At 36.4% G+C, this 15281-nt stretch overlaps 2 protein-coding genes across 2 annotated transcripts in view; one reads left to right on the top strand and one right to left on the bottom strand.

The window, feature by feature from the left end:
- Window positions 1-14895, bottom strand: part of clu (clustered mitochondria protein homolog) — a 502466-nt gene extending 487571 nt beyond the window's left edge. Inside the window, exon 1 of the mRNA XM_090401006.1 lies at window positions 14620-14895. The gene's annotated coding sequence lies outside the window, so the exon portion shown is untranslated. The remainder of the gene's footprint in view (window positions 1-14619) is intronic.
- Window positions 14896-15045: 150 nt separating this feature from the next.
- The window catches only part of Gle1 (Gle1 RNA export mediator), a 150306-nt gene continuing 150070 nt past the window's right edge, over window positions 15046-15281 (top strand). Inside the window, exon 1 of the mRNA XM_090400627.1 lies at window positions 15046-15241. Within this exon, the coding sequence (XP_090256753.1) occupies window positions 15158-15241 (84 nt within the window). The 5' untranslated portion in view covers window positions 15046-15157. The remainder of the gene's footprint in view (window positions 15242-15281) is intronic.

Raw genomic sequence — 15281 nt, forward strand, 5'->3', positions numbered from 1 at the left:
CTGCATAGAGCTGTATGTAAGAACACTGCTAAGACAAGGAATGGAGTGTGAACACTTCCTGTTCAGGAGTAATTTCCATTAATTAATCCCAATGCAGCATATCCTCCCTGTGTACATTTATAACTATGCTCATCTTGAAAGACATAATAATAAATGATAATATCATTGAAGATAAAAAAAACACTTCTACACGGAAAAAAACATTCATGCAAAAATAAATAAAAATACTACACATCAACATAAATATGTTAACCACGCTACCGGCCAGAATGTATATATATGTCCAGATTTCCATGGATGCAAAGTGCGTATTAATATTGTAGTACTATTGATATTACATTGAAATTTATGATGGATACGAAGCTTTTGAGGGTTCGTATTTGATCTTTAATGGCCGGTAAGGTGTAAATAATGTACATTCCACCTGCAAGCATCAAAATCTGATCTTATTGCTTACTGAACCACACTAGCAGTCTTTACAACTACTGTTCATTTCAATTATCCTAACTTTACTTTGCAGATTCCTTCAGTAAGAAGAGCAGGCAGTCTATGTGCATTTGACATATCTAACATTCCAGATATTACTAAAACTTGAATTTCCTGTATATGACCTAACTCCAGGTTTCCTTACCTCAAATTGTTTTCACCACACTAGCTTCTTTGATTATTAATATCTGAAGATTGATTTTCTACAGTCTACTTAGCCAAACAAGATAATTTTTCTTGGAAATTCATGCATAATTCAAGCTAAATTCCCATCTCTAATTTAACAGCTCTAGCTTGAAGGAAAGCCAATTAGCTGTCAGTTATGATCTAATACAAATTGTTCACCAGCATCCAGAGTACCGAATAATCCTGATCATTCTCCCAACGCCATAAATATTTTCATAAACAGCTCTATTTCCAAACATAAGATATCAGAGCTCCTCTTGCAACTGTGATCATAACCTGCACATTTCCTTTTCTACGGATGAATTTTCATACAACTAATCTCAGCTTGTGACCTTTGCCACCACAATAGTTGAGATGGTGAGGTAATTGCCTTTTTTTTTTTTTTTTTTCATGGTCCAATTACTGCTTCTACACTTCTACTGGTAGATGGCATTCAGTTAAAATTCAGATTGTGTATTAATTAAATGCTGTGTTTATGTATGGATTTGAGGGCGACATAGATCAGCATGAAAGACGAATGTAGATTTGTTGAAAATGATAAGTTGCCATGAATGCTTGGAGAGATGTTTGAGGATATCTATGTGGAGAGGTTTAATAGCAGAGATGAAAGAGAAAAACATGCAACAAAGAAAGAGATGTAACACGCTTATGGACTTGAGATATCTTTGAATGTAAGTGGTAGTAGGCAAAAGAGAAGGATATCATGAACACAGCTATAGAATCTAGCAAGGTTAAAGGTACAGTAGCATGCAAGAAAGATGGTGGATGATAATGATAAGACAGTGGGCATGACTAATATTGTAATAAGACAGTAAGCAGCAAGAGAGAGAGAGATCATAAACGGCACCAAGAAAGTGATTGAAGAGATGAAAGCAAATCTGGTGAAGATGAGGCAAAAGATGAAGCATACGAATTATAGATTTGCATGGAAAAGTGAGGAAGAATGGAATAAAAGATGACCATTTGAAAGAGGTACTGAATGATTTAATAGTTCGGTATAGAGATTCAAATATTAGAGGCGCAGTGATTGAAACAGTGCACAAGGCTTGTTTTCCTGGAGGTAGAATGAGCAGAGCGTTAGAGGCATTGGATATGAGGAATAAGCAAACAAAAAAGTTGACAGTGGTGATTTGTTGATAACAAGGATAATATGAGGTTGGATATCAGGAGGTCATTGAGGAGAATAAAAGATAACAGTGTGGTAGGAAAGATAGTGTTTTACCCAATTATAATGTTAGTGATGACTTGTGACAGCAAGCAAAGATCATGAATGCTTTGATAGAGGAGCTGTTTGAGGATAAAGGAATACATTTTGTGAACATATGGAGTGAATTTGAGAAACAGATGGAAGTGTATAACAGTCTGCATTCAAATAGTTTTGGTGTGAGTTAGTTGTAGAGACTTGCTGGAAGGGAGAGTAATGACTGCAGTGAATAGAAAATCTGATTACATAAGAGGTAATATAAGAGAACAGAGAAATAAGGTAGAGAAGGAGGAGCTTGTGAATAGAGAGCAGGACAAGAGAAGTGAAAAGTGAGGGATCAGGATGAACAGTAATTAATTAATTAGCGTATGATGATACAGTGGGCGTGAGTCCCATATGGATAGTACAGCACCATCTTATGAAACCAACATGAAGCTGTTGGTTATAATGTATTCTTTTGTCTGTCAATTGCGCGTGTTCTCCTACCTGGTTTGCCTGTTCCGAGGGACAAAAAAACCAGAGTTTCCGAGAGGGAAAAAACCCTCTACCTCTGTACGAGACTGGCTAACTCACCTTTAGTCAAAAAAGAACAGATAGAGGTTTCTCATGTCATGGATGGAAATCAAACTCGGGTCTTTCTAACCAAAGGGCTTCATCTATACCGACTGAGCTACGGAGACTCGTCAGGATGAACAGGGAGACTGCATTAGAAGTTGTGCATGCTAGATTTAGAAGTAAATGTGTGAGTGGACAAGAAAAGTTTAGATGGTCTAGAATATGCAATGTGTATATATGACTGGTGAGGGTTGTAGGACCACTGATGACAGAATAATGGCGATGAAGAGGTAGGAGAAATAACATTTGAGAAGTGGTATCCATGGGATTTGTTACAGAACTGGATGTGGACTATTATGTTTGGATATAAATGCCAGAAGTAACCACAATAAGTGGAATGAAACTGTTGCATTGACTGAGTCATCTGTCCAAAAATTGTTCAAATAAGTGAAATGTGGTTAGATGAAGAAGACATCCTATCAGGAATAGAGATGGAAGAATGTGACATTTTTCGTAAAGACAGACAGGACAGTAGTGCTGTTAATGGTAGCAGAGGAGTTGTGCCCATCCAGGAAAAAGATGCAAGGGGAAAACGTTTACAATGGTTTTGAGGCAGTATTATGTGAAGTATAGGTAGACAGAATGAAATATTTAATTGAGTGTTGCTATAATGCTCACTATCCTCTACACAGTAATGTGGAGGGTAGTGAAAAGGAAATGTAAAGGCAAATAAGAAAATAATGGTCATTATGGGTTACTAATTATGGTAATATAGACTGGAATCCAAGGACAAAGAGAATGGAATTTTTGAGACAGCTACCTTAGACAGGATGGAACAGAGAACACATAATGATCTTGGATTTGATCACCGCATCAGAAGATATTATCATTGAGGTCTCAAATCTTCCTCCAGTCAGTGAAAGCAACCATGAAGTGATCACTTGGGTAGTGGCCATATGAGGACTTCTGTGAGAAAGTAATATACATGGAACTAAGGCTGGTGATTATGACATACTCAGGAGACAGCTTGCAGCTAATGAGTAATTGGATGAGAAGATCAATGCTGCTTAGGTCCTACTCAGGAACTCTCTAGCAAAGGCTATGTCTGAACGTATTCCAAATGTTAGAAGATTAAAGAAGCTAGCTATAACACATAAAGGCTTAGGTGTTGTTCTTTACTTATAATAATGCTTAATGGTATAACCATTTTCGTATAACAAACACCAAGAGGAAGAAAACATTTATTAAACTCACTAATATTTGCTGGTTTTCTACCCAGGATCATCAGAGCACAATGAGAACTGTGACAGTCACAGAACACTAAACAAAGTAATTGTAGAAAAATTTAAATTGTAAATTAACTGGCACCTAATGTCCTTATTGGTGTACCTTTTTTTTTACCTGAGTCTCAGATTCGGCCATATCTTATGAACTGTTCCCCTTCATAAGGCAGGTGATAAGACAGGTTTCAAATTATAGGCCAATCTGAGTGTCTGAAGTTGTGGCTCAAGTACTCAGGACTAAGATTAAGAATCGGGTTGATAACAACAATATTATCTTTGATGGACAGCATAGGTTTGCTAAAGAGGGATCATGTTTCAGCAGTCTACTTACTTATAACAAGGTAAGAAATGCATTGAATAGGGGAGATGTATACACAGTATTTAGATTTTGCAAAGGCCTCTGATAAATTTTATCATAACAAGCTGGTGATTAAATTAAAAAGGACAGGGGATGGATAGTAAATTAGGATGCTGGATTGAATATTGGTTGTCTGATAGGTACTAGGAAGTTGCATGTGGGAGAGCAATTTCCCAGAAAATAAAAGTCACTAGTGGTGTGCCCCAAGGATCTGTTTCTGAAGTCACTGCTATTTAACTCATATGTTAATGATACTGGGGAAGGTTTGAATAGCAATATGCAGTTGTAGCTTTGTAAGAAGAATTGTACATACTGGCTGAATAGACAAATGAGCAGGGGTTGTCATTTCAATATTACAAAGTGTAAAGTTTTAAAATTTGAAAACCACAGATGGAATACAGACTATGCAACTGGCAAGTAGATTTCAGAAGAGGTGGAAGAGATGAGAGCTCTGGGGATAATAGTGGTTAAAGATCTGAAGTTTATGGGCCATATTTCTAAAAATGTGAGAACAGCACAGTGGATCATAAGGATGTTCTCATTCCATTGCATAAGGCTTTGATCAGGTCACACATAGACTGCATGCAGATTTGGTCACCTGTTTTCAAAAAGATTAAGGGATATTGGAAAAGAGTCCAGAGATGATTGATGAAGGTGGCTGCTAGTCTTTGGAAAGTCGAGTATGAAGACATTGATGGAATGCAATTTACAGTCTGGTGGAGGAGACGTGGATATGATTGACACATAGGCTGGTAAAGGATTATTACCAGGTCAGCGTGGATGAAGTTTTTCATGGGGAGGATGAGAGGCGATCCCTGGAAGCTGTATAATGAAAGCATGAGCAAGAGGTTGAGAAGTAGGTTTCTTGCACAGAGAGAATTGTGGGTGGTTGGAATGCATTGCCTTCCCCCCCCAACTCATATATGCATGTAGTGGATTCATAATGTTTTTAAGCAGTCATATACATGAGTAAATGATATAAACAAAGCATTTATTTATCAGATACATAAACAAAAAAAAAATCAAAATAATTTTTGCAAAGAAAAAAGTTATTCTAAATAGCTTGGCTTAATAAGGGAATATGCCAACCAGTTTGGTCATACATCTACACCATTAAAAGTTCTTCCATTCCGACAATACGATTGTCACATTTATGGATAAGTGTAGTATTAATTAGTGTAGCACTTTTCACTTCACTAAGAACTTTATCTGTGTTTTAACAACAAGGGAAGTTTAACCTGCAGCCTCTATCACTAAATTTAATCATTTTAATCTTAGTATCTAGTGCAAGATTCATGTAGATGGTTCTTTTTCTTCTATTCACTGGAACAACAGTACCCTTACTTGGACTTTTATTTGCCATTATGAACAACAATATAAAATAGTTATAAACACTCAATTTACTGCAAAACACAAAGCGATATAGTGAACAATAACATGGCAAATAAACTAAGTTCACCAATACTGTACATTGGTGGATTCACAGCAGTGTAATGTTACTAAAACTACTGCATGAGCAAATAGTGGAAGGATATGTGGTCTTTCACAAAGACAGACAAAGCAAAAAAGGTAGGAGGAGTGTTACTGATGATGACAGAGCAGTTGTACCCATCTAGGGAGATGCAAGGAGCAAATAGTGACAGTGGTGACTACCTTTGTGAATCTTCTCTCTATCCTTTCCAAAATATCCTCGTCACCATGAAAACTCAGCGACCAAATCTGTGCACAATAATCCATATCAAGGCCTTATACAATGGAATCATAACCTATCTATTTCTGTATGTCAGGGTTCTCCGCATCACTGCCATTATTCGATGTGATGTCTTCACAACTTGTGCAATGTGGCCCCTGAATTTCAGGTCCTTGTCCACCATCACACCTAGATCTCTCATCTCCTCTACTTCTGTTAAAGTTTCCCCACCAAGTGTATACTTTGCATCCCATCGTTGCTTACCAAATCTCAAAACCTTACACTTTGCAACTTTGAACTGATGTTCCACTTACTTTCCCATTCATGCAATCTATTCAAGTCCTCTTGTAAGACATTAACATCAGCCTGACTGTGCATTGCTCTCCCCAGTTTTGCATCATCTGCAAACAGCTGGATATCACTAGTTAAACCCAACCCAATATCATTAACATACAAATTGAACAACAAAGGCCCCAAAACTGATCCCTGTGACCTTTCTCTTTCGAGATAGTGCACCCCATATACAACTTTCTGATACCTATCTGACAGCCAGTCACTGATCCAACACAGAAGTTGTTATACAATCAAATCTCTTTCAATTTAATTAAGAGCGTGTCATGTGGCAGTCTATCACAAGCCTTTGCAAAATCCAAGTACACCACTGTATATGCATCTCCTCTGTCCAAGGTATTTGTCACCTTGTTATAGTACATAAGTAAGTTAGTGAAACATGATCTCCCCTTAACAAACTCATGCTGATAACCACAGAGAATACTGCTGTTATCAACCCATTTCTGTATCCTACTTCTCACCAATCTCTCCAGGACCTTCACCACAACTCCAGATATACAGACCGGACTATAATTTGAAGCTACAACCTTATCACTGCTTTATGCAGTGGAACAAGTTTACCCTCCTTCCACTCCCTTGGAACCTGTGCTGTTGCAAAACTCTTGTTAAACAGGCATGCCAATGCCACTGTCAGTTCCCTGGAACATTCTCTTAAGATGTGTGATGATATTTCATCAAATCCTATTGCCTTATTAACATCAAGATTATTTATTTCCTCCTTCTCACTCACAATTAAGCTATCCTCTCCTATGTTGTCCTCTACACTTAAGTTCCTCATGATTCCACCCTGATCAGGATGAAACACTTATAAATTGATCACTAATACCTCAACAATGTCTTCTGCAGCAGTTACCATTCTACCACTTTCGTCCCTTAACTTCATCTTTCCATGATCATTCTTCCTTTTACTTTCCACATATCTAAAAAACTCTAGGGTTTTTCTTAGCCTGATTTACCAATTTCTGCTCATACTCTACTTTTGTTTTCCTTACTAACTGAGTCACTCTCCTGGTTTCTTTATATTCTTCATGTGACTGATTAGCATTATTCAGTCAATCTGGAAAAACTTTTTCCAGATTTCATGCTTAAGCTCCACATTCATCCATTTTACACCAACCTTATTCAGCCTTTTGGATACATTCGTACATTGATAATGTTATGCATTTCTTTGCAAGGTCCCATGCAGCAATTATTTCCTTACCGCTGAACTCCTCGTTCATGTTATAGTTCGAAGTTATCTCCTAAGCTTGTCATAATCACCAGTCTCATAATTCCACATATATCCTTTCCTCTCAAAAGCCTGCATATGACTAGCCCCAACACAGGTGATTACTTCATGATCACTTTCACCAACTGGAGGAAAATGTGAAACCCCTCTAACAATTACATCCTCTGATGAAATGATGAGATCTAGAACTCTTGATCCTCGCGTGCCTTTCTTTACATGCTGCCCAAGATAGTTATCTCTCAAGAACTCGAGAAATTCACTTTCCTTATTCCCAAATGCTATCTCTTCATTCCAATCTATACTGCCATAATTAAAATCACCCATAATAATTACCCTTCCTTTGTTCATTAATCCAAGTTGTTTATACATTTCTTCCACATTCCCAGGCCTATAGCAACATCCAACTAAATATGTCTTCCTCTCAACCTCCACGTTACACCACACTGCCTTATAACCATTGCCACTATTTCTCTCTTTCATGTCTACCTTATGTGGACTTAATTCCCCTGCTATCATCAGCACTCCCCCCTCCCTTCCTATCCTCACAAAAAATACTGTACCCTTCCATTTCTATTCCCGTTACGATATCATCTTCATTCAGCCATGTTTCACTTATCTGAAGAATATCTGGAGATGGGGGGGGGGAGACAACAGGCTTCCTGGAAGCTGTATAAGATAGGTGTGAGCAAGGGGGATGGGTAGATTTTTTGCATGAAGAGTGGTGGGTGCAGGGACAGTGAATGCATTTAAACTGCGGTACGATGGGCCGTGTGTGTGAGAGTGGGATCTCCCACGATGAGTCTCTTGACTCCATAGAAGTCTGTCGATGATAATAATAACAATAATAAATGTGCCATCACATAAATGGCCATTGATCATAATTGAAAAGTGCAATGAATACAGCATCATATGAGCAGATCACTGCAACACCAAAACACAGAGTGATGGAGTGAGCAACAGCATCATAAATAAACCAGTTCAGCAATACTGCACATCAGTTGATTTGTGGAGTGTCATGCCTTCATAACTGAAAAGTGTCATATGAGCAAATGCAGCAGGGTAATACTATATTACAGAAAGTGATAGGGAATTGGCAGTGCCTTTGACCACACTGTTTAGATCATCTCATTTTAGACCAATCCCAAGAGTGTAGAAAACAGGAAAAACAGTTCCATTGCATAAATGAGTCTCCAAGCCTGAGATAGCAAATTAATGACTAACCAGGATCTCAAGAATGGTGATCAAGGTACTGGAGAAGTTAGTAAAGAGAAAAATCCAGGAATGGGATGCTATATGAGAGAGAGACAATTTTGTGAAAGGTGACAGCAGAGTTGGATAAAGGTAAGTGGGTACATGGTGATACCGCCAAACTTTACCAAGGCTGCTGATAGGATAATGCACAGAATTTTGATATACAAATTGCAGAAAATGAGTATATATATGTAGTTAGTGATATGGATAAGAAGTTGGTTCATGGAGAGATACCAGACAGTAGTTTATTCAAGAGAGATTCCAGTAGAAGGCCTGTGACTGTACTTGCACCACTACTATTTAATTTGTACTAAATTAATATCATGGAAAATGTTCTGAGAAGAAACATTTAGTTGGTTACCAATGATGCAAAATTAGGTACAGCAATGGTCAATAAAGATGTTAAAATTTTGCAGGATGATTTAAATAGACTGGCAGTATGGACAAAAGAGAACAGATATCCTGACTATACCCAGACTATGGGAGATACTGAGATAGGAGTGTTGGTAGCTTGCTCCACCTTTGCAACGAGTTGCCCCGGTTTTGTACCACCTTACCCCAGTCATGAAGATACTTTCAGGCGCAAACTTTGTTTGCTCACACTTGGATAAAGGATTAAACTAAATTTATTATACTCTAACCAAGTGAAAAATAAACTTTCAACATCTTTCTCTAAATCCAGAGTAATTTATTAAAAAAGGGTGCCACACCATTTGGCAACTCCTATAGGCAGAGATGACCTGCTAATGCTTCTGCCTGGTATCTCCACTTGGTCCTGGCTCCCACTGAAGAGACCTCAATAAAGGTCGAAACTAGTCTGGGTTGTGGCCCTTCCCTTAATGCATAACATTAGACATATCTGCAAGGAGATGTGTTTTGCATTATGGGAGATACTGAGATAGGAGTGTTGGTAGCTTGCTCCACCTTTGCAAGGAATGCCCTGGTGTTGTACCACCTTACCCCAGTCATCCTTTATCCAAGCTCACACTTGGATAAAGGATTAAACTAAATTTATTGTACACTAATATACTTGGTTACTGAGAACCCCCTGACAAGCAGAGATAAGCAAGTTATTATATCTCTTTATAAGGCCTTGACATAAGATCCCATCTTGCACAATAGTGCAAAGATATGTTCACCTGGTTTCTTGGGAACAAGGAGGTGGAGAGGGTCCAGAGGCAAGTAACCAAGATGAATAGTATGGAATGCTACCTTATGAGGATAATTTAAGATTTTTTGAGTTACAGAAATTGGTTAATAATAGATCAAGGATTATCATTGAGACATACAAATTACCAAAAGGTTTTTACAGGATTGATATGGAGTAAATTTTTCAGAACAAGTCTGGGAGTGGGCAAACTAGGGGTGATCGTTGGAAATTGAGTAAGAGTGGGCAAGGGTGTGAGGACTATTTTTTTTTTTTTGCTTGGAGAGCAGTGAATGGGTGGAAAAGATTGCCAAGAGTTTGTTATAAGTGCTATGATGACAAATGATTTCAGAGCGAAGAATAATAAATAATGTGCAAATGTTGGATAGTGCTGGTATAATGTTTAGAGCCTCCTTGATGAGTCTACAGACTCCATGGAGTTTCCAATGTAATAAATTTAATAATAATAACAGAAAAATCAACTGATACTAATGTTTCAGAAAAACAACAGGTCCATTAAAAAAAAAAAATTATCTTTTGTCTGTTCATTTTACACAAATTATGGACTCAACAACCATGTTATAAATAATTATTTTAATTTCCCAATGTTTTGACTTCATATTAAGGTCATCTGGAGTATACACATATATACAGAGATGCTTGTCTCTGTATATATACACGTCTTCCTTCTGGCAGTCTTTCCTTCACTGTTTACCAGAAACTGACACATACTGGCCAATATATACACAAACTCCTACCACCACCCAACACAAAAACTAGAGGTCATTAATACACTAAAAAACAGAGCTCTGAAGATTTGCTCCAATGAACAAGCACTTAAAGATGAATTAAAAGTTATCAGCAACACCTTCCTAAAAAATGGTTACAGCCAAAAACTATGAACAAAATTCCGTACAAGACCTAAGTTAAAAACAAAAATAAACTAGACTACAATAAAATAACCATTCCATACATTAAAGGAATATCAGACAAAAGAAACAGAAATACAACCTTAAAGTCACCTTTAAACCTCCAGCAAAATTAAAGAACTTACTCAACTCATCCAAGGATCCACTCCCTCTGCTGGCCCACCCTAGAGTATACCGTATTCATTGCACCTGTAATTTGCCCCATATAGGGGAAACAGGATGCACAATTCCTATCAGAAAAAAGGAACATAAACGACACATTAAATATAATAACTATGGTCAAGCTGGTCTTTCTGATCATGCCCTGAACACTTTACATAGAATTGACTGGAAAAGCACCTGTTGTTTATACCACACCAAAACATAGTATGAACACAAATTTAAGGAGGCCTGTGAGATTCTTATCAACTGCCCTAATCTTAACAATAACGATGGTCTAAAAAATCCCAAGAATATCGAAGGCACACATTCTACCCACTTAACCTTTCTCCCTAAGAGTTAATTATAAATAGGACCATAGGTAATCCAGGATCCTAAATCTAATATAAAAGATGTCCTAATTGTTAAATTAGAACATCTTTTTTGCTGTAACAAAACTATCTATATGAAAGAATGTTTCTCTGATATTGTCTTAAATAGAATATAGCTTTGATGTAGATATTTGTTGAGAGGCAGTTATAGGGTGGACACTAGGAAGCTCTTTCACTTGGTGAGCAGCGGGAAAGAGTGATGACAAGGGGCCATCCTTGGAAAGTACAAAAGGAAGCTGTGAGCAAGAGGGTGAGGAGTGGTATCTTTGCGTGGATGGTGGTGGAACTGTGGAAATTGCCTGATAGAGTGGTGAGAGCAAGAACGGTCAATGAGTAGTGTGATACAAAAAAGGAAGTCTGACCATGTTATTGTTGATAGCGATTCCTTCATAGTGGTTTAAAATAGAAAAGTATTCAGATCTTAAATGGGAAGTGGTCACCAATTGGTTTTGAGTGGGATAAAGATGAATACATTGCAAATATGTAAGAAAATTTTAAAAAAAGAATCAAAGTCAAGTGAAAATAAAACTTTCAGAGGTGAACTGCAGACTGAAATATACACGTATTACTGGCAAAAAAAAGTGAAGGACTTTGAAAACAGAACGAAATCTTAAAACTGATTGGCAAAATCTGGAAGAAAGAAAAAAAATGTGTCACCCAAGGAAGCATGTAGTGAAGATGCCTGCAGGGAGAGGAAAAAAACAATTTCATAATGGACTCAAGAAAATAAAGTTGGGAGGTGGGTTTAAATAACTATGAGTCTAATAGTCTGACTCAAGTAACCAAACCAAGATCTGAATGGGTTACAGTGTCAATTGATGTCTAGTTCATAAATGTCCTTCAGTTAATAGCTATCAATTATCAGAATAATGTTTCCTCATGTAAACATGTCTTCAATTAACCATACTACCAATGACCAGATCAACAAATAACTGAGGGACTACTATTCCCCATGATGACAGCAAAATGTTCTAGGAGTTTTCTTAAGGAAAAAACTTAGAAATGGAAGAAAGAGCATTGTAGTACTTCCATATATGACAAAAGCTGAAGATAATGATATTTTGCATGCATGGAGTAATTTTCAGGCCTGAAACATAAAGCACTCACCAACCCAAAAGCTTTAACTTTAAATCCTGTCATGTTCATGAATGTTTTGTGAATGCCTTAAAGTGAAACATGAACTTCATCACCTGATACACTTACCACCTTGCTTACTACAGGCCTGAAGTGTCTTGAAAGAGTTCCATGTTTAATCTGTAGAGCAGGGTTTACATTACACAGACTCTTATCTAACTCAAGATATTAAGATAATTCACTATAGGTATGATTCATATTGAGGAAAAAAAAATTTTTTTTTGACTCCATGCATCCTCTATTTCAGTTCTCAGGAAAGGAAAGCAGTAGAACTCAACTGACTCAAGGTGTGATAGGTTGTCTCCCTCTCTCAAGGTGATCACCCTTTCAAATCGATGTTTCACAAGGTAAGTATTCAACCAGAAAACTCTCAAATACTACATAAGTTGGAGGTCCACAAACAAAGCACTTATTCAACTAATAAGTACCCATTTTTCTAAGACTTTGTCAACCTGGTATATGAGGAGATGGTTCCAGAGTTCTTGCATAAACTGAATAAGAATTCAGCAACAGACTGAATCATCATCATAGATGCTAAAAGTGCATTCAGTTGACCTGGCTATCCCTTTGACCAGGCTAAATAATATGAATTTCAGAATAAAGATTCCACAAGAGTGGAAGAAAAAAAATTTTAGCATAAATTTCTGTTAGACTAATTTCTTTTACATCTGCAAACTTAAACATTCAGTTTCACGATAAGGTTTATTTTGCACTGAAAAAGTGCCCTTTGATTTAAAAAAGGCCTAGGTTTGATTCTTGTTATACAAAAGGTAGTTGGATTTTCCCCCCTCCAATATAACAGGAAAATCTATGTAGTGGGCAGCAGTAATAGTGTAGTAGGCAATAGATATCACAGAATGGACAGTATCATGTTGTAGCACAGTGACCTCTTGCCATGAGATTCCCTTTTAGGTCATAATAATATTACTTTCTTACAGTCTGTGTCATACATTCACAGTTATTAGTGTGTTAAACAAATATCAAATAAAATGTTAATCTCCCCTATACTCTATATTTTTGCGATCACTGCTAGGTGATAAATTATTGATATTTATCAAGGATAAATGCAGTAATGGCCTGTGATATCCAAATTATTAATAAATTGGCTATTTTCCTTTCTCCCCCACCATGTGCAGTGAGAGAGCAAATAAAATTTTGTTTTTCCTTTCTGAATACTAAGTCAAATAGAATAGTTATTTACAATGCTTATCCCTCATCCCATAAATATCAAGATGTGAATGGACTCCAGAACAATATCTTCAGATTTAGGAGTAATGTATTTTGCAGACATAATGTGTTTGAGTTATTAGTTTGATGTTACTTAATTCATGCCAAATATTCTATCTGACCTCAAGTTGAACGGAACTTAAAAATCGGAAGAAAAGGAAATTATTTAGACACTGGTGGGTAGTAGAACCTGCGTATTACAGTTTGAACAATGAGTGGGTACGTTCTTTGACCAAAAAACACCACAGTTTAATCCACCCACCACATTAGGTCTTCAATAAACAATGTAGTAGCGTCACATTAAATTAATTATGACGACCAATACACCAATTTAATAATACAAGGTGAATAAATTAACATCATACCTGGGATCACAAAAAATGTTTTAACTCATGCTTATTTTAAATTCATTTTAGTTTTTATATTTTATGAGCAGATTAAATTTCATACTTATTTATATCAGTTTTTGGAGGTTTCAATGATGCTTATAGCTGTTTACCATTTTTTCCTCGTCAAAAAAAAAAAAAAAAAAAAAAAAAGATATCTTGGAACAACAACAACAAAAAAAAAAAAACTCTCTTACTATTACGTAAGTACTTGGATAATTCTTAAGTACCCCTGTACTTAAGGATTATCCAAGTTAACGATTATATAATTACGTTTCGATACATCCAACCGAGTTCAGTGTCTTCCGACTATAATTATCGTGAAAAAATTGTTCCTTTCTCCGTCTCCCTTTTCTGGATGTTCATTTCTGATATGAACTACTTTAACATTTCTCTTAAGTACGCTTAATTTCTTCCATACCCACGTGTTACTAGCCACGCCGCGGTTAACTCAGAGATCGCCATTCATTTGTGGTATGAGCTGCCGGTCCATGCATATTCTATGGGTCATACGTATAATTTCAATACTTAAATTTTTATTTTCTTATTTTTAACACCGATAAATTTATATTTACACAAAATCTAGTTCTGAAGAACTAACAATATTCTAAAAACCAATAGCCCCAATATTTGGAACAAAATATATATATTATACAAAAACTGCTTAATCCTACCTGATATCCAAAACGTTCTTGCCTTGTTTTTCTAAATTATATTATAATTTAACGTCAATTGATTTTATTATTTGCGAAGCGTAGATTATTTCACACAAAACCAACAAATGCACATTCAAGGAAGTAGAAACTCTTCACTTTACTGTTGCACGTGGTAACCTACCTCAACTGCACAGGCACTTAGAGTCTGATTTAGGAGGTTTTTTGAGATAATCTATGAACATAAAGAATAAAATCAACGCAGATCCAAGTACTTCAGTTTAGTTATTATTTGTATGAACTAATTTAGAATCAATGTTAATTTATTTTATTTTAAATATTTCAGAGTATTTCATATTATACTCTCGACATCATCGGAAATCACAGATGACGCTACAATTGGCTATCATTAATTTGTCACTCATGCCGTAGTAGTAATGTGTTGAGAGTATGAAATCGTTTTTACTTCTTTTGAAGTCTTGAGAAAATTTTCCGATTGAAATTTTTATTTTTTTTAATCGTTTATAATTTCTATACTTTTAGTACTAAATGCTTGATCATGAATATAATTAAAGCACTTAGCGAAACGAATAAAGGGAAACTAATATACGATCGTTACTGTTTACAAGAGGGACGAGCGAAGGTATGATTTGCACTTTCTAAAACTGCATGTTTCATGAGGA

Source organism: Typopeltis vanoorti, chromosome 11 (genome assembly GCF_054136105.1).
Source record: "Typopeltis vanoorti isolate ZY-2024b chromosome 11, IOZ_Tvanoo_1.0, whole genome shotgun sequence".
NCBI lineage: Eukaryota > Metazoa > Arthropoda > Arachnida > Uropygi > Thelyphonidae > Typopeltis > Typopeltis vanoorti.